The sequence below is a fragment of the Stomoxys calcitrans genome, chromosome 3 (assembly GCF_963082655.1).
Source record: "Stomoxys calcitrans chromosome 3, idStoCalc2.1, whole genome shotgun sequence".
In the NCBI taxonomy this organism is placed as follows: Eukaryota; Metazoa; Arthropoda; class Insecta; order Diptera; family Muscidae; genus Stomoxys; species Stomoxys calcitrans.
The window spans coordinates 62,868,722-62,885,617 of NC_081554.1; the positions used below are offsets into that span (position 1 = coordinate 62,868,722).

General features: G+C 39.5%; 1 protein-coding gene across 4 annotated transcripts in view; it reads right to left on the reverse strand.

The window, feature by feature from the left end:
* Positions 1-16,046, reverse strand: part of LOC106088092 (CUGBP Elav-like family member 2) — a 596,808-nt gene extending 580,762 nt beyond the window's left edge. For all 4 annotated transcript variants that reach the window (XM_059364556.1, XM_059364555.1, XM_059364554.1 and 1 more), the window contains exon 1: positions 14,643-16,046. In XM_059364556.1, coding sequence (XP_059220539.1) covers positions 14,643-15,550 — 908 coding nt within the window. In that variant the 5' untranslated portion in view covers positions 15,551-16,046. The remainder of the gene's footprint in view (positions 1-14,642) is intronic.
* Positions 16,047-16,896: the final 850 nt, after the last annotated feature.

Here is a 16,896-nt window from a genome sequence, read left to right on the forward strand (position 1 = left end):
CCGACTATATGAAAAATCCGCAATTACTTTTTGGGCAAACCAATATATTTGAAAAAGTCATTCCAACTTGACAATGCGATCCATGGTGCAGGGTATATAAGATTCGATATAGTCTAAGTATCAGACTCATTCAAATCCCTCCTCAGTCCGCATTCATAGTAGAGGTTATTAGTTGTGGTCACTCATAGGAGTGGCGATGAAATACCACCTGTGCCACTTTCTCCCCTATCTTTGTATGATAGGACCCACACATGGTCCATCCAGTACCCAGACATCGGGCTTATAGGTCTGTAGGCCTTTGGTGCCGCATAACTTGCCTTCCGGAGATTGTGTATTAATTCCACCTTTGCCTCCTGCAAGGCTTTTCTAGTACATGCAAGTCCTAGGCACGCTGTGAAAATAGCCTGCAGAAGATAGCCTGCAGGGTAAGTCATTCGGTAGTAACGCCTTAAATATACCATCTGGTCTGGGTGACTTATATGGTTGGAAGCTCTTGAAGGCTTCTTTTTCCAAAAATTTTTTTATGGTAAGCCTTATTAACTCATTTTCTTTCCTTATTTCTTCCTTTGTTAGACATTATTCACTTTCACCTAGGTTAAGCTTGCGTTGGAAAACATGGAAGGCGATACAATTGTGATGTTTGCAGGAGATGTTTCTATTAAATAATTTTTTTTTTTTTGCTATATACCCTTAGGCCATCCTGGCTATCATAGGTGTAAACCATGTCAAGGTATTAATTCTGTAAGTTTTTTTTTTATGAAATTTAATTCCTTTAAGAAAGAATTTATTGTAATCTTTGTCAGCCCTATTGCTGACTTTGTTGAGTTGGCATAGTAGTGGTCGGCAATTGTGCTAGACAATGTTATGGTGCAGAGATGGGAAGAATAAATATTTGAATGGTAGTTTTTGAGGCATAAAAAATGATTTTTAATACAAATACAGAGAAGAATTGAGCAGGTGATATTTATATGAAAAAATTTTGTCAAATAATATCCTTGACAGGAAAAAATAATGCAATTAAAATGTTTCATATCCATCCCTGGCATATAGAGGCTGACAAAGAGGAATAATGTTGTTGTCCTTGTTAATGGGGTGCTGCCACTTATATCTCTGCTGCTATCTCAGCTTGTAGTTTTTGTCCCCATTGTTGCCTTACCTATTGTTGTTGCTCTTGCCACAAGTATGTCCCAGTGATAAGTGGAATATGTCACACACTTGTGTGCCTGAAGGATTGTCATTTGTTTTCAAATGGCCAAGATCAGAAGCGTAGGGGGGGGGGGGGGGGGGGGAGCGGTGTGTAGGAGTGTCTTGTTTATCCACACAGCCCAGCCAAGGATTTTCTTAAGTTCAGTACGGCGTCTGGTTTATTAATGTTGTTGACGTTGTTGTTGTTGTTGTTACTGTTTTGTGACACTTTCTTTGTTTTCATTCGTTATTGAATTTCATTTTCTACAGCTGAGTAGTGAGCTAGCGTCCGGCAGAAATGCGAAAATCGACTAGCAAGCAAGTTGGTGTTATTCGCCTTTTCTTTCCATTTCACTTCATTCACTTGGCTGGTAGGCTCTCCTAAAGTGCTGCTAAGTGGTTTACTTGTGAATAATAATAATAATTATTAACCATTCTCCAAAGTGTCATTCATAATTAATAACATTAATGAGAAATGTCCTTTATAATTTGTCACCGCATCAAGTGTTTGTGGCACGCTTAATGTGACGGACAGACCGCAAAGCAGACATCCGATTTAAGACTAAATGAAGTTGATTTTGCGTTATGCAGCAATGGATAATAAGTTGACCTAATTTTGTTTGGCGATTAAAGAAGATTGAAAAGATACACGCCCATACATACTTTTATACACAAAATAGCCGCCTTAAATAAGTTAAATTTCTGAGCATTGAAAAGACCTTAAACATCTGGAGTTCAAAATCATTATAATTTTTGGGGATAAGGGTGTAAAGTTAAAGTTATTTAGCTAAGACATAAACCATGAATGAGTGAAATTTAAACAACAATTAAAATCAATATATCTCTGGCAATTTTGGGCAGATTTTAGAAAATGTAGTATCCAAACAAAGCAGCAAAGGAACAAAATTCGTCAACCTTTTTTGAACGTAGCACCATTTAGATAGTTGAAAGTCATAACAAAACACCTCATGCAAAATTTCAGCCGAATCGGATAATAATTGCTCCCTCTAGTGGCTCAAGAAGTCAAGACCCCAGATCGGTTTATATGGCAGCTATATCAGCTTATGGACCGATTTGAACTATTCTTAGCGCAGTTGTTGAAAGTCATAACAAAACACCTCATGCAAAATTTCAGACAAATCGGATAATAATTGCGTCCTTTAATGGCTCAAGAAGTCAAGACCCCAGATCGGTTTATATGGCAGCTATATAAAATAGGAAGTATTTGTGCAAATATTCAAGCGGCTAGCTTTACTCCATCGAAAGTTAGCGTGCTTTCGACAGACAGATGGATAAACGGACGGACGGACGAACGGACAGACGGACGAACGGACAGACTGACGGACGGAAATGGCTAGTTTGACTTAAAATGTCACAATGATAAAAAATATATATACTTTATGGGGTCATAGACGAATATTTCGAAGAGTTACAAACAGAATGACGAAATTAGTGTACCCTCATCCTATGGTGGAGGGTATAATAAGGCCACAGATTCTGGAATATTATTTCATAGGAAATTTTAAAATAAAATATTGCCCGAATAAGTGGGCGATTAACTAATGTCCGATAAATCTCTCGAAATGTGCTGCTTTCTCTTTCTATGTTTAATTTTTATGTTTGTAAAATGAAATAAAGTCCCAAATATAAGGTTTGGGGCTTTGCTTCATTAGCAAATTTGGGGTCTTTTTTTACCTTACACCACTACTGTGGTACAGGGTACTATAACTTAGTGAATTAGTTTGTAACATCAAAAAAAAAAAGAGAGATAGACCCATTGATAAGTATATCGATCGACTCAGAATCACTTTCTTCGAATTAGCTATGTCCGTCTGTCTATCTGTCTGTCCGTCCGTGTTAATTTGTGTACAAACTACAAGTCGCAATTTTCATCCGATCGTCTTCAAATTTGGTATGGACATGTTTTTCCGCCTAGAGACGAATTCTATTGAAACTGGAAAAAATCGGTTCAGATTTGGATATAGCTGCCATATATATGTTCGTCCGATTTGCAGTAATAAGGCAATCAAATGGTCATTTGTTAATCGATTTTCTCGAAATATGGCAGAAAGGATTTTCTCTTGACTCTCGACATTATTAATGAGTTTCAAAGAAATCGGTTCAGATTTAGATATAGCTGTCATATATGTATATTGCCCCATATTTACTTCTAGAGCCATTGCAAGTGCATTTTTTGACCAATCTTGCCAAAAATTTGCACACCGCTTTTCTCGATGAGTACCACATTATCATAACATCCGGCGAGGTCCATCAAAATTGTTTCAGAATTAGATATAGCTTCCACTTTGTACCTGTAGGGTACCGCACCGCCCGACTTTTGCCTTTCCTTACTGGTTTTATATGATTTTTTTAAATGAAAGAAAGCCCAAAAAACACGAAATAATTATCGTTGTTTGGGTTTGGGGTTTTTTGATTTTCTGTTTGAGGCTTCATTGCATTGGGGCCTTATTTCATAGCGCCGTTCTGTAGCTGTAATATAGCTTCATAAAATTGGACTCAACTTTTGGACTAAACTTGGGGACCGAGTTCAAGACGTTTCTGGAAAACACTAACACTGAATAGTATCTCTTAAATTATAGCCCCAAGGCAGCAGAATGCCCCAATTTAATGAAGTTGAGTAATTTCGTTACAGAAATCAAGATATTTGTGATATTGTCATAAGTGATTGGACGTTGGTGCTACAACTTTGACATTACCGCTTTGAATTTTAAGGAAAAACACAATATTCTCAGATGATAAGATGTTTTGTAGCTGTACTATAACTTTATAAGATTTGGCTTGATTTTTTGACTAAATTTTGGAGACCGAATTTGAGACATTTCTGGAAAATACTTACATATAAAATAGGTTCTCAAACGAAAGCCAAAAGGGAGGGAGAATCTGCCAAGATCCTCAAATCGACTGATTTCGTTCCAAAGATCGAGATATTTAAAATTTAGTGGTTGGGCATTAGTTTGGACATTTCTGGTTGGAATTTTTTTTCAGAAATATCCGAAATGCATCCATCAATTTTTTTAAGGCTAATTTGAATTCTAAATTGGAGCTATCTGAATGGAGTAACTGGAGAAAATGTTTGCTGTAAAGAATTCTCCTCCTTTGGAGCGTTTCATTGAATACCAAGTTCTCCAAAATGTTCTCAAAATTACCTGAGAGCATGTAAAAGGCTTTAAGTTCGGCCGGGCCGAATTTTGGATATCCAAAGTCTCGGGTACATAGGTAAACCAACTTTCGTCATAATCCGGTGAAAAATGCATTTTTAATGCACCCATAGCAGCTATATCGAAATATGGTCCGATTTAGACAAAACTCTGCACGGACATTGAGTGGTCTAATAAATACAAGCCACTGTTCAACTTTGGTTCAATATTGGTATTTTTGCCGGCTATATCGAAATGTAGACCGATCTGAACCATATAGTATACGGATGTCGAAAAGCCTAGCATAGGTCACTGTCCCAAATATCGGCGACATCGGACAATAAATGCGCATTTTATGGGGCAAATATCTTCAATCGAAAGATCGGTTCAAATGGCAGCTATATCCAAATCTGGACCGATTTGAACCATATAGAACACGGATGTCGAAAGCCTAACATAAGTCACTGTGTCAAATAATAAAAACGCCTTTTATGGGGCCAAGACTTTAAATCGAGAGATCGGTCTATATGGCAGCTATATCCAAATATGGACCGATCTGGGTCGTTTTCAAGAAGGATATCGAGAGGCCTAAAACAACTCACTGTCCTAAATTTCAGCGAAATAGGACAATAAATGCGCAATTTATTAGGCCACGACCTTAAATGGAGAGATCGGTCTATATGGCAGCTATATCCAAATCTAGACTGATCTGTGCCAAAGCGAAGAGGGATACCGTGTGGTGGTGGCTTAACACAACTCCCTATCTCAAATTTCAGCAAAATCGGATAATAAATGTGGCCATAATCCTCAGATCTTGAATCGGCAGATCGGTTTATATGGGGGCTATATCAAGATATATTTTTATATAGCCCAAAGGAGCATTTATATTCCGATCTCATTGAAAATTGACACAGTGACTTATGTTAGGCATAGGCTTTTCGACATCCGTTTCGTATATGGTTCAGATCGGTTTATTTTTAGATATAGCTACTAAAAAGACCAATATTTTGTTATACACAATTGAACAAAGACTTATTAGTATTTGGTCCAAATATATTTCGATATAGCTGCAATGGGGCATAAGGCATGAATTTCCACGAGGTGGCGGGTATCCAAAGTTCGGCCCGGCCGAACGTTTTATTAAAATGATTAAATGTTAACAAACAAAAAAAAAAACGTGTTAAGTGTGGCCGGACCGAATCTTGGGAACCCACCACCAAGGATTTTTCTAAAAATTTATACAAAGTACATTTAGTTGAAGACCATAATTTGATTCTACACAACATACCAAACAAAATTGAAGCTTCTAGGAATCGAACGAGGATGATCGAGAGACGGGCGTACATGGGAGCTATGTCAGGTTATAGACTGATTTGGACGGCATTTGGCACAGTTGTTGGAAGTCATAACAGAACAATCTGAGCAAAATTTCAGCCAAATCGGACAAAAATTGCGGCTTGTAAGGGCTCAAGAAGTCAAATCGGGAGATCGGTTTATATGGGAGCTATATCCAAATCTGAACCGGCATGGCCCATTTGCAACCCCCAACGACCTACATCAATATTAAGTATATGTGCAAAATTTCAAGCGGGTAACTTTTTGCGTTCGACCGCTATCGTGATTTCGACAGACGGACGGACGGAAGGTTGGACGGACATGGCTAGATCGACTCAGAACGTCGAGACGATCAAGAATGTATGTACCTTATGGGGTCTTAGACGAATATTTCAATAATAACAAACGGAATGGAGGCCACCGTAGCGCAGAGGTTCGCATGTCAGCCTATGACGTTGAACGCCTGGGTTCGAAACCTGGCAAAACCATTAGAAAAAAATGTTTTCATCGTTGGTCTTCCCCTCCTATTGCTGGCAACATTTGTGAGGTACTATGCCATGTAAAACTTCTCTCCAAAGAGGTGTCGCACTGCGGCACGCCGTTCAGACTCGGCTATAAAAAGGAGGCCCCTTATTATTGAGCTTAAACTTGAATCGGACTGCTTTCATTGATATGTGAGAAGTTTGTCCCTGTTCCTAAGTGGAATGTTCATGGGCAAACTTTGCAACAAACGGAATGATTGGATTAGCATAGCCACATGCTATGATGATGGGTATAAACATCAATCAATCAACTAATAATCAAGAAAATTAGATTTTCTTTTTCTAGATTACTTTTTAATATTTAGAGCGCACAACAAGCCGATTACTGGCTTAGGTGTATGTCCATTGTGGCATGGGGCGGATTAATATCCGCACCCTCTTTTTAACCTAACCTAATCAATGAAAATACTCTTTTTACGAAAACATGAAAAAATTTCCTTTTTTCACCTGTTTGACTCCCAAGCTGTATAACTTTTAACTGAATAATCAGATGTGGACATTTGAAATGAAGATTTGCCAGTCCGAGCAATTTTTCAAAATACCGAGGTGACCATTAAGGAGCCTGCCAAAAGGCGCCAGGGCCTTGAAGTTTTACGAACAATTTCGAGGAGATATCTCTACTCCTTCTCACACGGATATTTTTTTATTAGTATTTTTCGAGTGTTCACTAGAAATAATTTTGAATTTTTATATTTTGACATTATGGATACAATTCAAAATGTTACTGTCTCTGTAGTATTAAAGTTCTCTAAGGCGGATTTCTTAGAGCTACACACAACATTTATTTTAATTTAAAAAGTTTAAGGATTTTGTGATTGTTTCCTTTTTGCCTCGAAATTTTGTCTAACTCAGGTTAACGTTCAATTGCGGATGCGTGAAATATGAATAAATAAATATGCTGTGGCCATATTTCGAAATTGCCATCATGCAAAGTGGAAAATTATGCAAAAACCACAATCAGTGGGAACCAAAAGTAAAAGAAAAACAGACAACTTGGTGCAAATGCCCCGCAGTATTCACCTCTAAAATACCTTCGCCAAACAGAAAGAAAAAAAAAGCCGCAGCGAACATGGTTTCTTACTCACTACCCAGCTGGAAAAAGATGATTTTCACACTTTGGGTTAAAAACGTAAACGACTGGCAGGCAGGCACATTGCGTTTTTCATACTTATGCCAACATTATCCCGTCGTCTATATTCACAATTTATATCCCGTGAGCAACGGTTGCCAAAGTTTCATTCTTTGAGGGAGTTTTCAAAATTGTTTTCCTTTTTTTCTCTCGCCTTCAACGCTTTTTGTTTTTTTTTAATACCACGAAGGGACTCAAAATAAAACGCGTAGTATGAAATGAAATCATAAAAATAAGAAGACGATAAAGGTGTAAAAAAACGCAACCGAGGGGATTCTGTTCTGGTTGATCATTCGCCGCCTAAACAGTGAGCCAGGTAATTCAATGAAAACCTCAGCCATTGGGGCTGTGTGGCGTTACGTTTCGTTTTCTTCCGTCTTGCGTTTTGACAAAAGGTGCCGAAAATTGAATTTTTATGTTTAACATAAAACAATTTTTATGCAAATTATTAATCCATCCATAAGTGAGAAGGGAAGGAAGGTGGGCAAAGCCGCATACATCAGTCGAAGAAATGTTGGGGAAACTCACCAAAATTCTAAAATAAAATGTTTTCCCCCGTTAAGGAAAAGGCATAGCCAGTAGTTGTTTGTAAGTTTCACACATGTCTCCAACACTTCGTTTTTTTTTTTTCTAGGGTTGGGTTGAAAGGTGACAATTTTGTCTTTTTCTTGGAGTAAAACATTCTATGCAGATTGGTTTGTGGAAAATTGAAGAAGAGTGTTCAGCATTATCATAACTTTGTGATGCTATAAAATAAGTTACTTCGGGCTAAAGAAACCCCAATGTCCTGGCAAAGGCCTTATGCATTTTAAGTTATTGACGCTTGATGTTTTTTTAAATTTCACTATACGAACTTGGAAGGGATGAGGAAGATGGAAAAAGTTTTCTGATTAGTTTGTAGCCCAAATGAATAAAAATTGACTATTTAATAGCCAAAAAATTGACAATTCAAAATGTGACAGTTTTACTGAACACATTGTTAAGGTGGGTAAGTGTGGTTTGGAGTAATAACAGTTGTGGACCATAATCTCATCTATATGGGTAAAAAGTTTCTTCAATAAACAAATACCAAGTAAGCACGTGATATGTTGGGCCTGGCCGAATTTTTACAAGTAAAAAGGCGTTAAGTTCGATCGGGCCGCAGTTTGGATATCCACCACCTCATGGTTGTATATAAACCACCTTTCATCAAAATTCGGTGAAAAATGCATACCTTATGCCCCATAGCAGCTATATCGAAATATGTTCTGATTTGGACCAATGCTAATAAGTACAAGTCATTGTGCAATTGTGTATAACAAAATATTGATCGTTTTAGTGGCTATATCTAAAAATAATCCGATCTGAAACATATACAACATGGATATCGAAAAGCCTAACATAAGTCAATGTGTCAAATTTCAGTGAAATCGGATTACAAATGCGCCTTTTTTTGGGGCCAAGACTTTAATCGAGATATCGGTCCATATGGCAGTTATATTAAAATCTGGACCGATTTGGGTCAAGTTGCAGAACAATGTCGAAGAGCTTAATATAACTCACTGTCCCAAATTTCGGCGAAATCGGACAATAAGTGCGCCTTTTATGGGCCCAAAACCTTAAATCGAGAGATCGGTCTATATGGCAGCTATATGCAAATCTTGACCGATCTAGGCCCGATTGCAAAAAAAAAATGTCGAGGGGCTTAACCTAACTCACTGTCCGAAATTTCGACGAAATCGGACAATAAATGCGTCTTTATGGCCCCAAAATCTTAAATAGAGAGATCGGTCTATATGGCAACTATATGCAAATCTTGATCGATCTGAGTGAAATTGAAGAAGGATGTCGAAGGGCCTAACATAACTCACTGTCCCAAATTTCGGCGAAATCGGACAATAAATGCGTTTTATATGGGCCCAAAATCTTAAATTGAGAGATCGGTCTATATGGCAGCTATATGCAAATCTTGATCGATCTGAGTGAAATTGACCAAGACTGTTGAAGGACCTAACACAACTCACTGTCCTAAATTTCAGCAAAATCGGATAATAAATGTGGCATTTATGACCCCAAGACCCTAAATCGGCGGATCGGTCTATATGGCAGCTATATCCAAATTTGTACTGATCTGAGCCTAATTGACAATGGATGCCGAAGGTCCTAATACAACTCACTGATCCAAATTTCAGCAAAATCGGATAATAAATGTGGTTTTTATGGGCCTAAGACCATAAATCGGCGGATCGGTTTATATGGCAGCTATATCCAAATCTGGACCGATCTGAGCCAAATTGACGAAGGCTATCGAAAGGCCTAATACAACTCACTGATCCAAATTTCAGCAAAATCGGATAATAAATATGGTTTTTATGGCCCTAAGACCCTAAATCGGAGGTTCGGTCTATATGGCAGCTATACCCAAATCTGGACCGATCTGAGCCAAATTGACGAAGGATGTCGATGGGCCTAACACAACTCACTGTCCCATATTTTAGTAAAATCGGATAATAAATGTGGCTTTTATGGCATAAGACCCTAAGTCGGAAGATCGGTCTATATGGCAGCTATATCAAAATCTAGACCGATCTGAGCCAAATTGATGAAGGCTATCGAAGGGCCTAACACAACTCACTGTCCCAAATTTCAGCAAAATCGGATAATAAACGTGGCTTTTATGGGCCTAAGACCCTAAATCAGAGGATCGGACTATGTGGCAGCTATATCCAAATTTGGACCGATCTGAGCCAAATTGATGAAGGCTGTCGAAGGGCCTAACACAACTCACTGATCCAAATTTCAGCGAAATCGGCTAATAAATGTGGCATTTATGGGTCCAAGACCCTAAATCGGAGGATCGGCCTATATGGCAGCTATATCCAAATCTGTACCCATCCGAGCCAAATTGATGAAGGCTGTCGAAGGGCCTAACACAACTCACTATCCCAAATTTCAGCATAATCGAATAACAAATGTGGCTTTTATGGGCCTAAGACCCTAAATCGGAGGATCGGTTTATATGGCAGCTGTATCTAAATCTGTACCCAACCGAGCCAAATTGATGATGGTTGTCGAAGGGCCTAACACAACTCACTATCCCAAATTTCAGCAAAATCGGATAATAAATGTGGCTTTTATGGGCCTAAGACCCTAAATCAGAGGATCGGTCTATATGGCAGCTATATCCAAATCTGGACCGATCTGAGCCAAGTTGACGAAGGCTGTCGAAGGGCCTAACACAACTCACTGGTTCAAATTTCAGCAAAATCGGATCATAAATGTGGCTTTTATGGGCTTAAGACCCTAAATCGGCGGATCGGTCTATATGGGGGCTATATCAAGATATAATCAGATATAGCCCATCATCTTAACCTGCTTATGAACCAAAAAAGAATCTAGTTTCAGCTCAATATCTCAATTTTTAAAGACTCTAGCATGATTTCAACAGACAGACGGACAGACGGACGGACATGTCTAGATCGTCTTAGATTTTTACGCTGATCAAGGGTCTTTAAGGGTCGGAAATGGATATTTCGATGTGTGGCATACGGAATGACAAAATAAATATACCCGCATCCTTCGGTGGTGGATATAAAAAGAAGTCTCATTATTCAACGTCTCATTATCCTCCACAAATGCCCTTCATGTTTGCATAACCTACTCTTCCAAATCTTCTGTGAGTGGGCTTTTTGGGAATGGGTGATAATCTCATCGTTGGCTCCCTGTTCCTTAGGTTGCATTGAGGTTTCTGTCACTGCACTGCCTGATGTTTCAATATAAGTATCTTTGCCTATTTTAGTCTTCCAAATCTTGAGTAAATGGGCTTCTTGGAAGTTGGTGATGGACTCGTCGGCTCCCTGTTCGTTAGGCTGCATTGAGTTTCCTGTCACTGCACTGCCTAATGTTTCCGTATTTGGACCTTTGCCTATTCTAGTCTTCCGAATCATCTTCAGAAAGTCGTTGATGCTTCCATCGTCAGGTACCTTTTCGTTAGGCTATGCGGAGTTGCTTTTCCCTGCACTACCTTATGTTTTAGTATTAGGTTTTTTGCTAATCTTAGTCTTGCCAATGTTGAGAGACTCGGTTATTTCCTCGCCATCGGCCCTTTGTTTGTTATTCGGTATTGAGTGTCCTTCCACTGCGCTGAGTGATGGCTCAATATGAGGATATTTGCCTATCCCAGTCTCCCCAATCTTGAAAAAAGCTGCATTGGTCCCGTAGAACGCCATGCCTTCAGTCTTAGCCAAACTTGCCACAGAGACTTGATGCATGTCCACTACAAGGAGAGTTCCCTTCGCCTCCCTGTGGAAGACCTTCCATTTCTCCTAGACCATATCTTGGTTTGACTTGTTTAAGACTTTTATCGTGCGTGCAGTCGCGAAGACCGTCGCCTTTGTGAGCAGGGGGATGTCCATCTTTCTCGCAAGGGATTCCAGGAAATGAGGGGGCGGAAGAATGCACTAAAGGGTGGGACGGCGGGCAAACCAACCGCCGGTCGGGCTACTGAACATAGCAGATCAAATGGCTAGTGCGGGATTTAGGGAAAGTTGGGACTACGTGGATGAAAACCAGACCGCAGGAGCGCCCTGTCCCGATAAGAGGCCGCTAAGCACCTTGACAGGGATCATAACCGGTCTACTTTTGATTTTGGGATGTGTTTTGGTGTTACGATATCGACCAGACCAACCTACACAATATGCCAAAATTTCGAGAAAATCGGTTCTGCCGTTTTTCAGTCTATACGGAACAAACAAACCGAGTCCCTTGTATCCGTGATTGGCTTGGAATGTGCCCATTTTGGGCGTTTTTGTGGGGTTGGGGTGACCCCCTATTCTTCGACATGAATTTGTATGCCAGATTCGTTATTTACTGCCGCATACTTTTTATTTGATACCCATATTGTGCTTATTGGTCCACTTTTCATTTTGGGTGGTGTTTTTGGTGTAACGGTGGAGGGTCAGCCCCCTACCGTTATCAGTCTTCTTATATAGAAAAATCAATTTGTGTTTATTTGATTGTTTGTTTGTATGTTTGTGGGAACACATATATATATATACACATATATATATAATATAGACTCAGAAACGGCTGAACCGATTTTCTTGAAATTCTCACAGATGGTGCATAATGAACCCGTGAAAATAGGGTTCTACATTTTTTGATATCTGAAGGGGGTGCGGACGCTCCCCCTTACCCTAATCTTCAGAAACTCCAGATCTCGGAGATAGGTGGTACGAGTTAAGCGAAATTTTGTGTGCTTTCATAAAGTACCCAAAAAATAAAAATTTGGTATCCAAATTTCGGATGGGGTACCTAAGGGGGCTTCTCCACCCTAAAACCTACCATATATATATTTAGACCAATCCCGACAATATGGGACTCAAATGAAAGGTATTTTGGATAAGAAAACGTATCTGATATCCAATTGTCGGACCCCAAGCCCCAAAACACCCCTTAATCCGACATATTTACCGACTATAGCAATATGGGACTCAAATGAATTTGATATCCAAATGTGGGACCACGTTTCTGGGTGTCCACCCCTTTCCCAAAACACCCCCAAAACAGACTTATTTACTGACCATGGGAATATGGGCCTAAAATAAAAGGTATTTGAGTGTAGAATACGAATCTGATATCAAAATATGGGACCAAGTGTTGGGGGGCCGCCTCTCACCAAAAACATCCCCCAAAGCGGGAAATTTACGACCATAGCAATATGGGGCTCAAATGAAAGGTCTTTGGAAGTAAAGCACGAATTTGATATCAATATTCGGGAAAAGTGCCTATGGGGCCACCCCACCCCCACAACACCACCCAAATAGTAAGTATTTTCTGACTATTGCAAAATGAGGCCCAAATAAGAGGGGTTTTAAAGTGGATCACGAAACCGATATATATTTTCAAGGCCAACTCACTGAGTGGCCACCCATCCCAAAACACCCCCAAGCCGCTCATGTTTGCCGACTATGGAAATATGGGTCTCAAATTAAAGGTAAGTGGGAGTAGACCACATATCTGATATCAACATTAGGGGCCAACTGTCTAGCGGACGTCCCACCATCAGAACAACCCCCAAATAGGACGTATTTGCTCACCAAGACAATTTGGGTCTTAAAGAGAGTGGAACTAAATGTTCATAGTTTTTGGGGCCATTACCCCAAACCGGACATATTTGCTGACTTTTGCAATAAGGATTTGAAATGAGATTAGAAAACGAATTTGATATCCAATTTTGAGGGCAATGGCAATATGGGGTTCAAATAAAGGATATATTGTTATATGAGAATAGAGCACGTTGCTGATATATTTTCCGGGCTTTGCATTTGGGGGACCACCCCAATCCCCAAAACACCCCTTAATCGGGCATATTTACCGACCATGTCAATGTGGAGCTTAAATGAAAGGTATTGGGGGGTAGAGCAAGAATTGATACCCATTTTCGGGACCAATTTTCTGGGGGTCTACCTCTTTCCCAAAATACCCCAAAAGGCAAACATTTTTCGACCATGCCAATATGTGGGTCAAATGAAAGGTATTTGAGATTAAGGGGTTTTGGGGGTGGGCGGCCCCCAGGTACTTGGACCCAACTTTTATTAAGAAACTCGAACTCTACTCGTGAATACCTTTCATTTGAATTCCATATTGTCCCGATCGCTTCACTTTCATTTTTGAGTAGTACTTTTGGGGTAAGGGGGAGGGTCCGTCTCACTCCTTCAAAATTTGAAATAGTGACTTGTATTAAGCCTCTCGTCATCCGACTTGAATATGTTCCAAATCGGACTACATTTAGACATAGCAGCCATATAGACAAATCTTCCAATTTAGGGTCTTAATCCCATAAAAAGCGGAATTATTTCCGGATTCATAAGAGCTCTCAAATATGATCTAGACCAGCCCATATTTAGGTAAGACAATTTGTTTTCCCCATGAATCACGGTTACCCCCAACCCCATCTATTTGCATATTAACCATTGGTATAATTACTTTTGTTTAATTTAAAATTAGTGATCCTCGGCATCATTGAAACTGGAATTGTGCAACACAAAAGCAGTTTTACTTCTCATATTACACAGAGTTTGTGAATTAGTGACCATTTACAACTCCTATTGAGGGGTGGTACATACTTTCAATTCAGGCTGCAAGAGAAACTTTTCCACTTCGCTGTTAACAAATACGAAAAATAGAAAAATTTGCAAAAATTCCCCTGCTGGAACATGCCCCCAACCCACCATAATCCACATGCTGTATTTGGTGGATTTGAGGGTGGCCAGACTATTTAAATAATTCAAAAAGTATTCATGTTCAACTTACGGATTAGTTTCTGATGATTGTTGCTGGTGTTGGTCCAAGCTGTTGTTGGCTAATAAAGTTGCTGCTGATGGCGTTGAGTGCGAGCTTGTTAAAGCTGCTGCTGTTGGTGGCGGTGGTGTTGCCAAAGTTAATAATCCACTTGATGCTGTTGCCATAGAGGTGTTGCTGTTGGTGGCTGTATTACCAGCACCATTGCCAACTATTGTTGTTGCTATAGTTGTTTTAACATTTGTATTTGTGGAATTTATTTGCTTGGTATACACAAAGGACGACAGCATGGGAGGTGGGGATAAGGATGCCGCATTGGTTAAGGCAGCTACTGCTGCTGTTTGTGGTGGTGGACGCGAGTAGGGGTGAAAAGTTTTCGATGTTGCAACTTTGTTAGCAGCCAGTGTGTTGGCCACTGTTGTTTCAGCCGCCATGGCTGTTTCCATATAGATGGCCTGATACTGTTGTAATTGTTGGTGTTGTTGTTGTTGTTGTTGGTGTCTGTTATTTAAATGATTATTGTTCACCATCATATGTTTATTGTTATTGCTAATGCCAGTGTCGCCGCCGCCATTGATGCCACTGGCGCTGTTACTGTTGTTGTTACCGTTATTACTGTAAACAACTAAGCCAAGACCATTAGCATGGGCTGGAGTTACTCCAACTGAGGTTGCTATCACCCCACCCAAGGGTCGAGCAACAGGTGCCGACAATGTGCCTGGTATGATGTTGCTAATACTGTTGTTATTATTGTTGTTGTTGTTGTTGGCAATAGTGGTGCTGTATAGTGTTGGATTTAATGCTGCTGCGGTTGTGTTATGTGCTACATTCTCCACCACCACCGCTGCTGACGTCGCCAAACCATTGCTGTTGGCTGCATCCGTAAGTTGATCCGTGCGCAATTTCATAGACTGCAACATGGCCTTTCTGTTTTTGCTTTTCGAGATAATATTCCCTCTCTCAGCTTGCTGCTAACTTTTGCCTTGGTCTATTTGCCTGTCCGTCCGTTTGTGGGATTTAACTGGTGTTTCTATTGCAGTTAGATTTTTGTTTGCAGCTCCTGTTGATTGTTGGTGGGTTGTTGCTGTTGCTGCTGCTGTTGTCTGAATGTTGCTAGTTTATCTATTTTGTTTTGAGGTTTACTGTTTTAATTACACACAAAATTTTGGCTAGTATTTATTTAGCGATTATATATATTTTTTTTAATTTGCATGTTTTTCTTTTTTTTTATTTGTTGCCTTGCTTTGGTTTGATAAATTTTGGTTTTGTTTAATTATCACAGTAGTATACTCGTATATATATTTTTTGCCCTCAGAATTAAAAAATAAAAAAATTTAAAACTTTACGAGAATATTTCACACATGCACAACATTTGAAAGCGGCACAAAAAATCACTTGGTTATGAATTTGATGTTATTTAACTGAAATGAAAGAAAGATATTCAAGTTATTAGTACGTAAAAACTTAAAAGAAAAAAATAACAAAAGCAAATATCAATAACAAGTAAGCGCATGCTACGGTCGGCCGGGCCGCATTTTATATACCCTCCACCCTGGATCGCATTTGGCGAGTTCTATGCGCGGTATCTCTTTTTAGGCAATCAAAGAATATTGAATAAGAACTGCTATGCTAATGGAGCTATATCAAGTTAAAGTCCGATTCGGACCATAAATGAATGTTGAACATTGTAGAAGTCATTGTGTAATAGTTCAGTTCATTCGGATAAGAATTGCGCCTTGTAGGGGCTCAAGAAGCAAAATCGGAAGATAGGTTTAGATGGGAGCTGTACCAAGCTATTGATTGATTCAGACCATATTAGACACGTATGTTAAAGGTCATGAGAGAAACAGTTGTACAAAATTTCTTCCAAATCGGATGAGAAGTGCGCCCTCTAGCGGCTGAAGCGGTCAAGATACCAGATCGGTTTATATGCCAGCTATATTAGGTTATGTTCCGATTTGCGCCATACTTAGCACAGTTATTGGAAGTCATAACAAGACACTTCATGCAAAATTTCAATCAAATCGGACTATAATTGCGACCTCTTGAGGATCAAGAAGTCAAGACCAAAAGATCCGTTTATATTGCAGCTATATCAAAACATGGACAGATTTAAACCATGCTTAGCGAAGTTGTTGGAAGTGTTACCAAAACACCACGTACAAAGTTTCAGTAAAATCGGACGAGAATTGCGCGCTCTAGAGGCTCAAGAAGTCAAGACCCAAGATCGGTTTATATGACAGCTATAGCAAAAAATGGACCGATT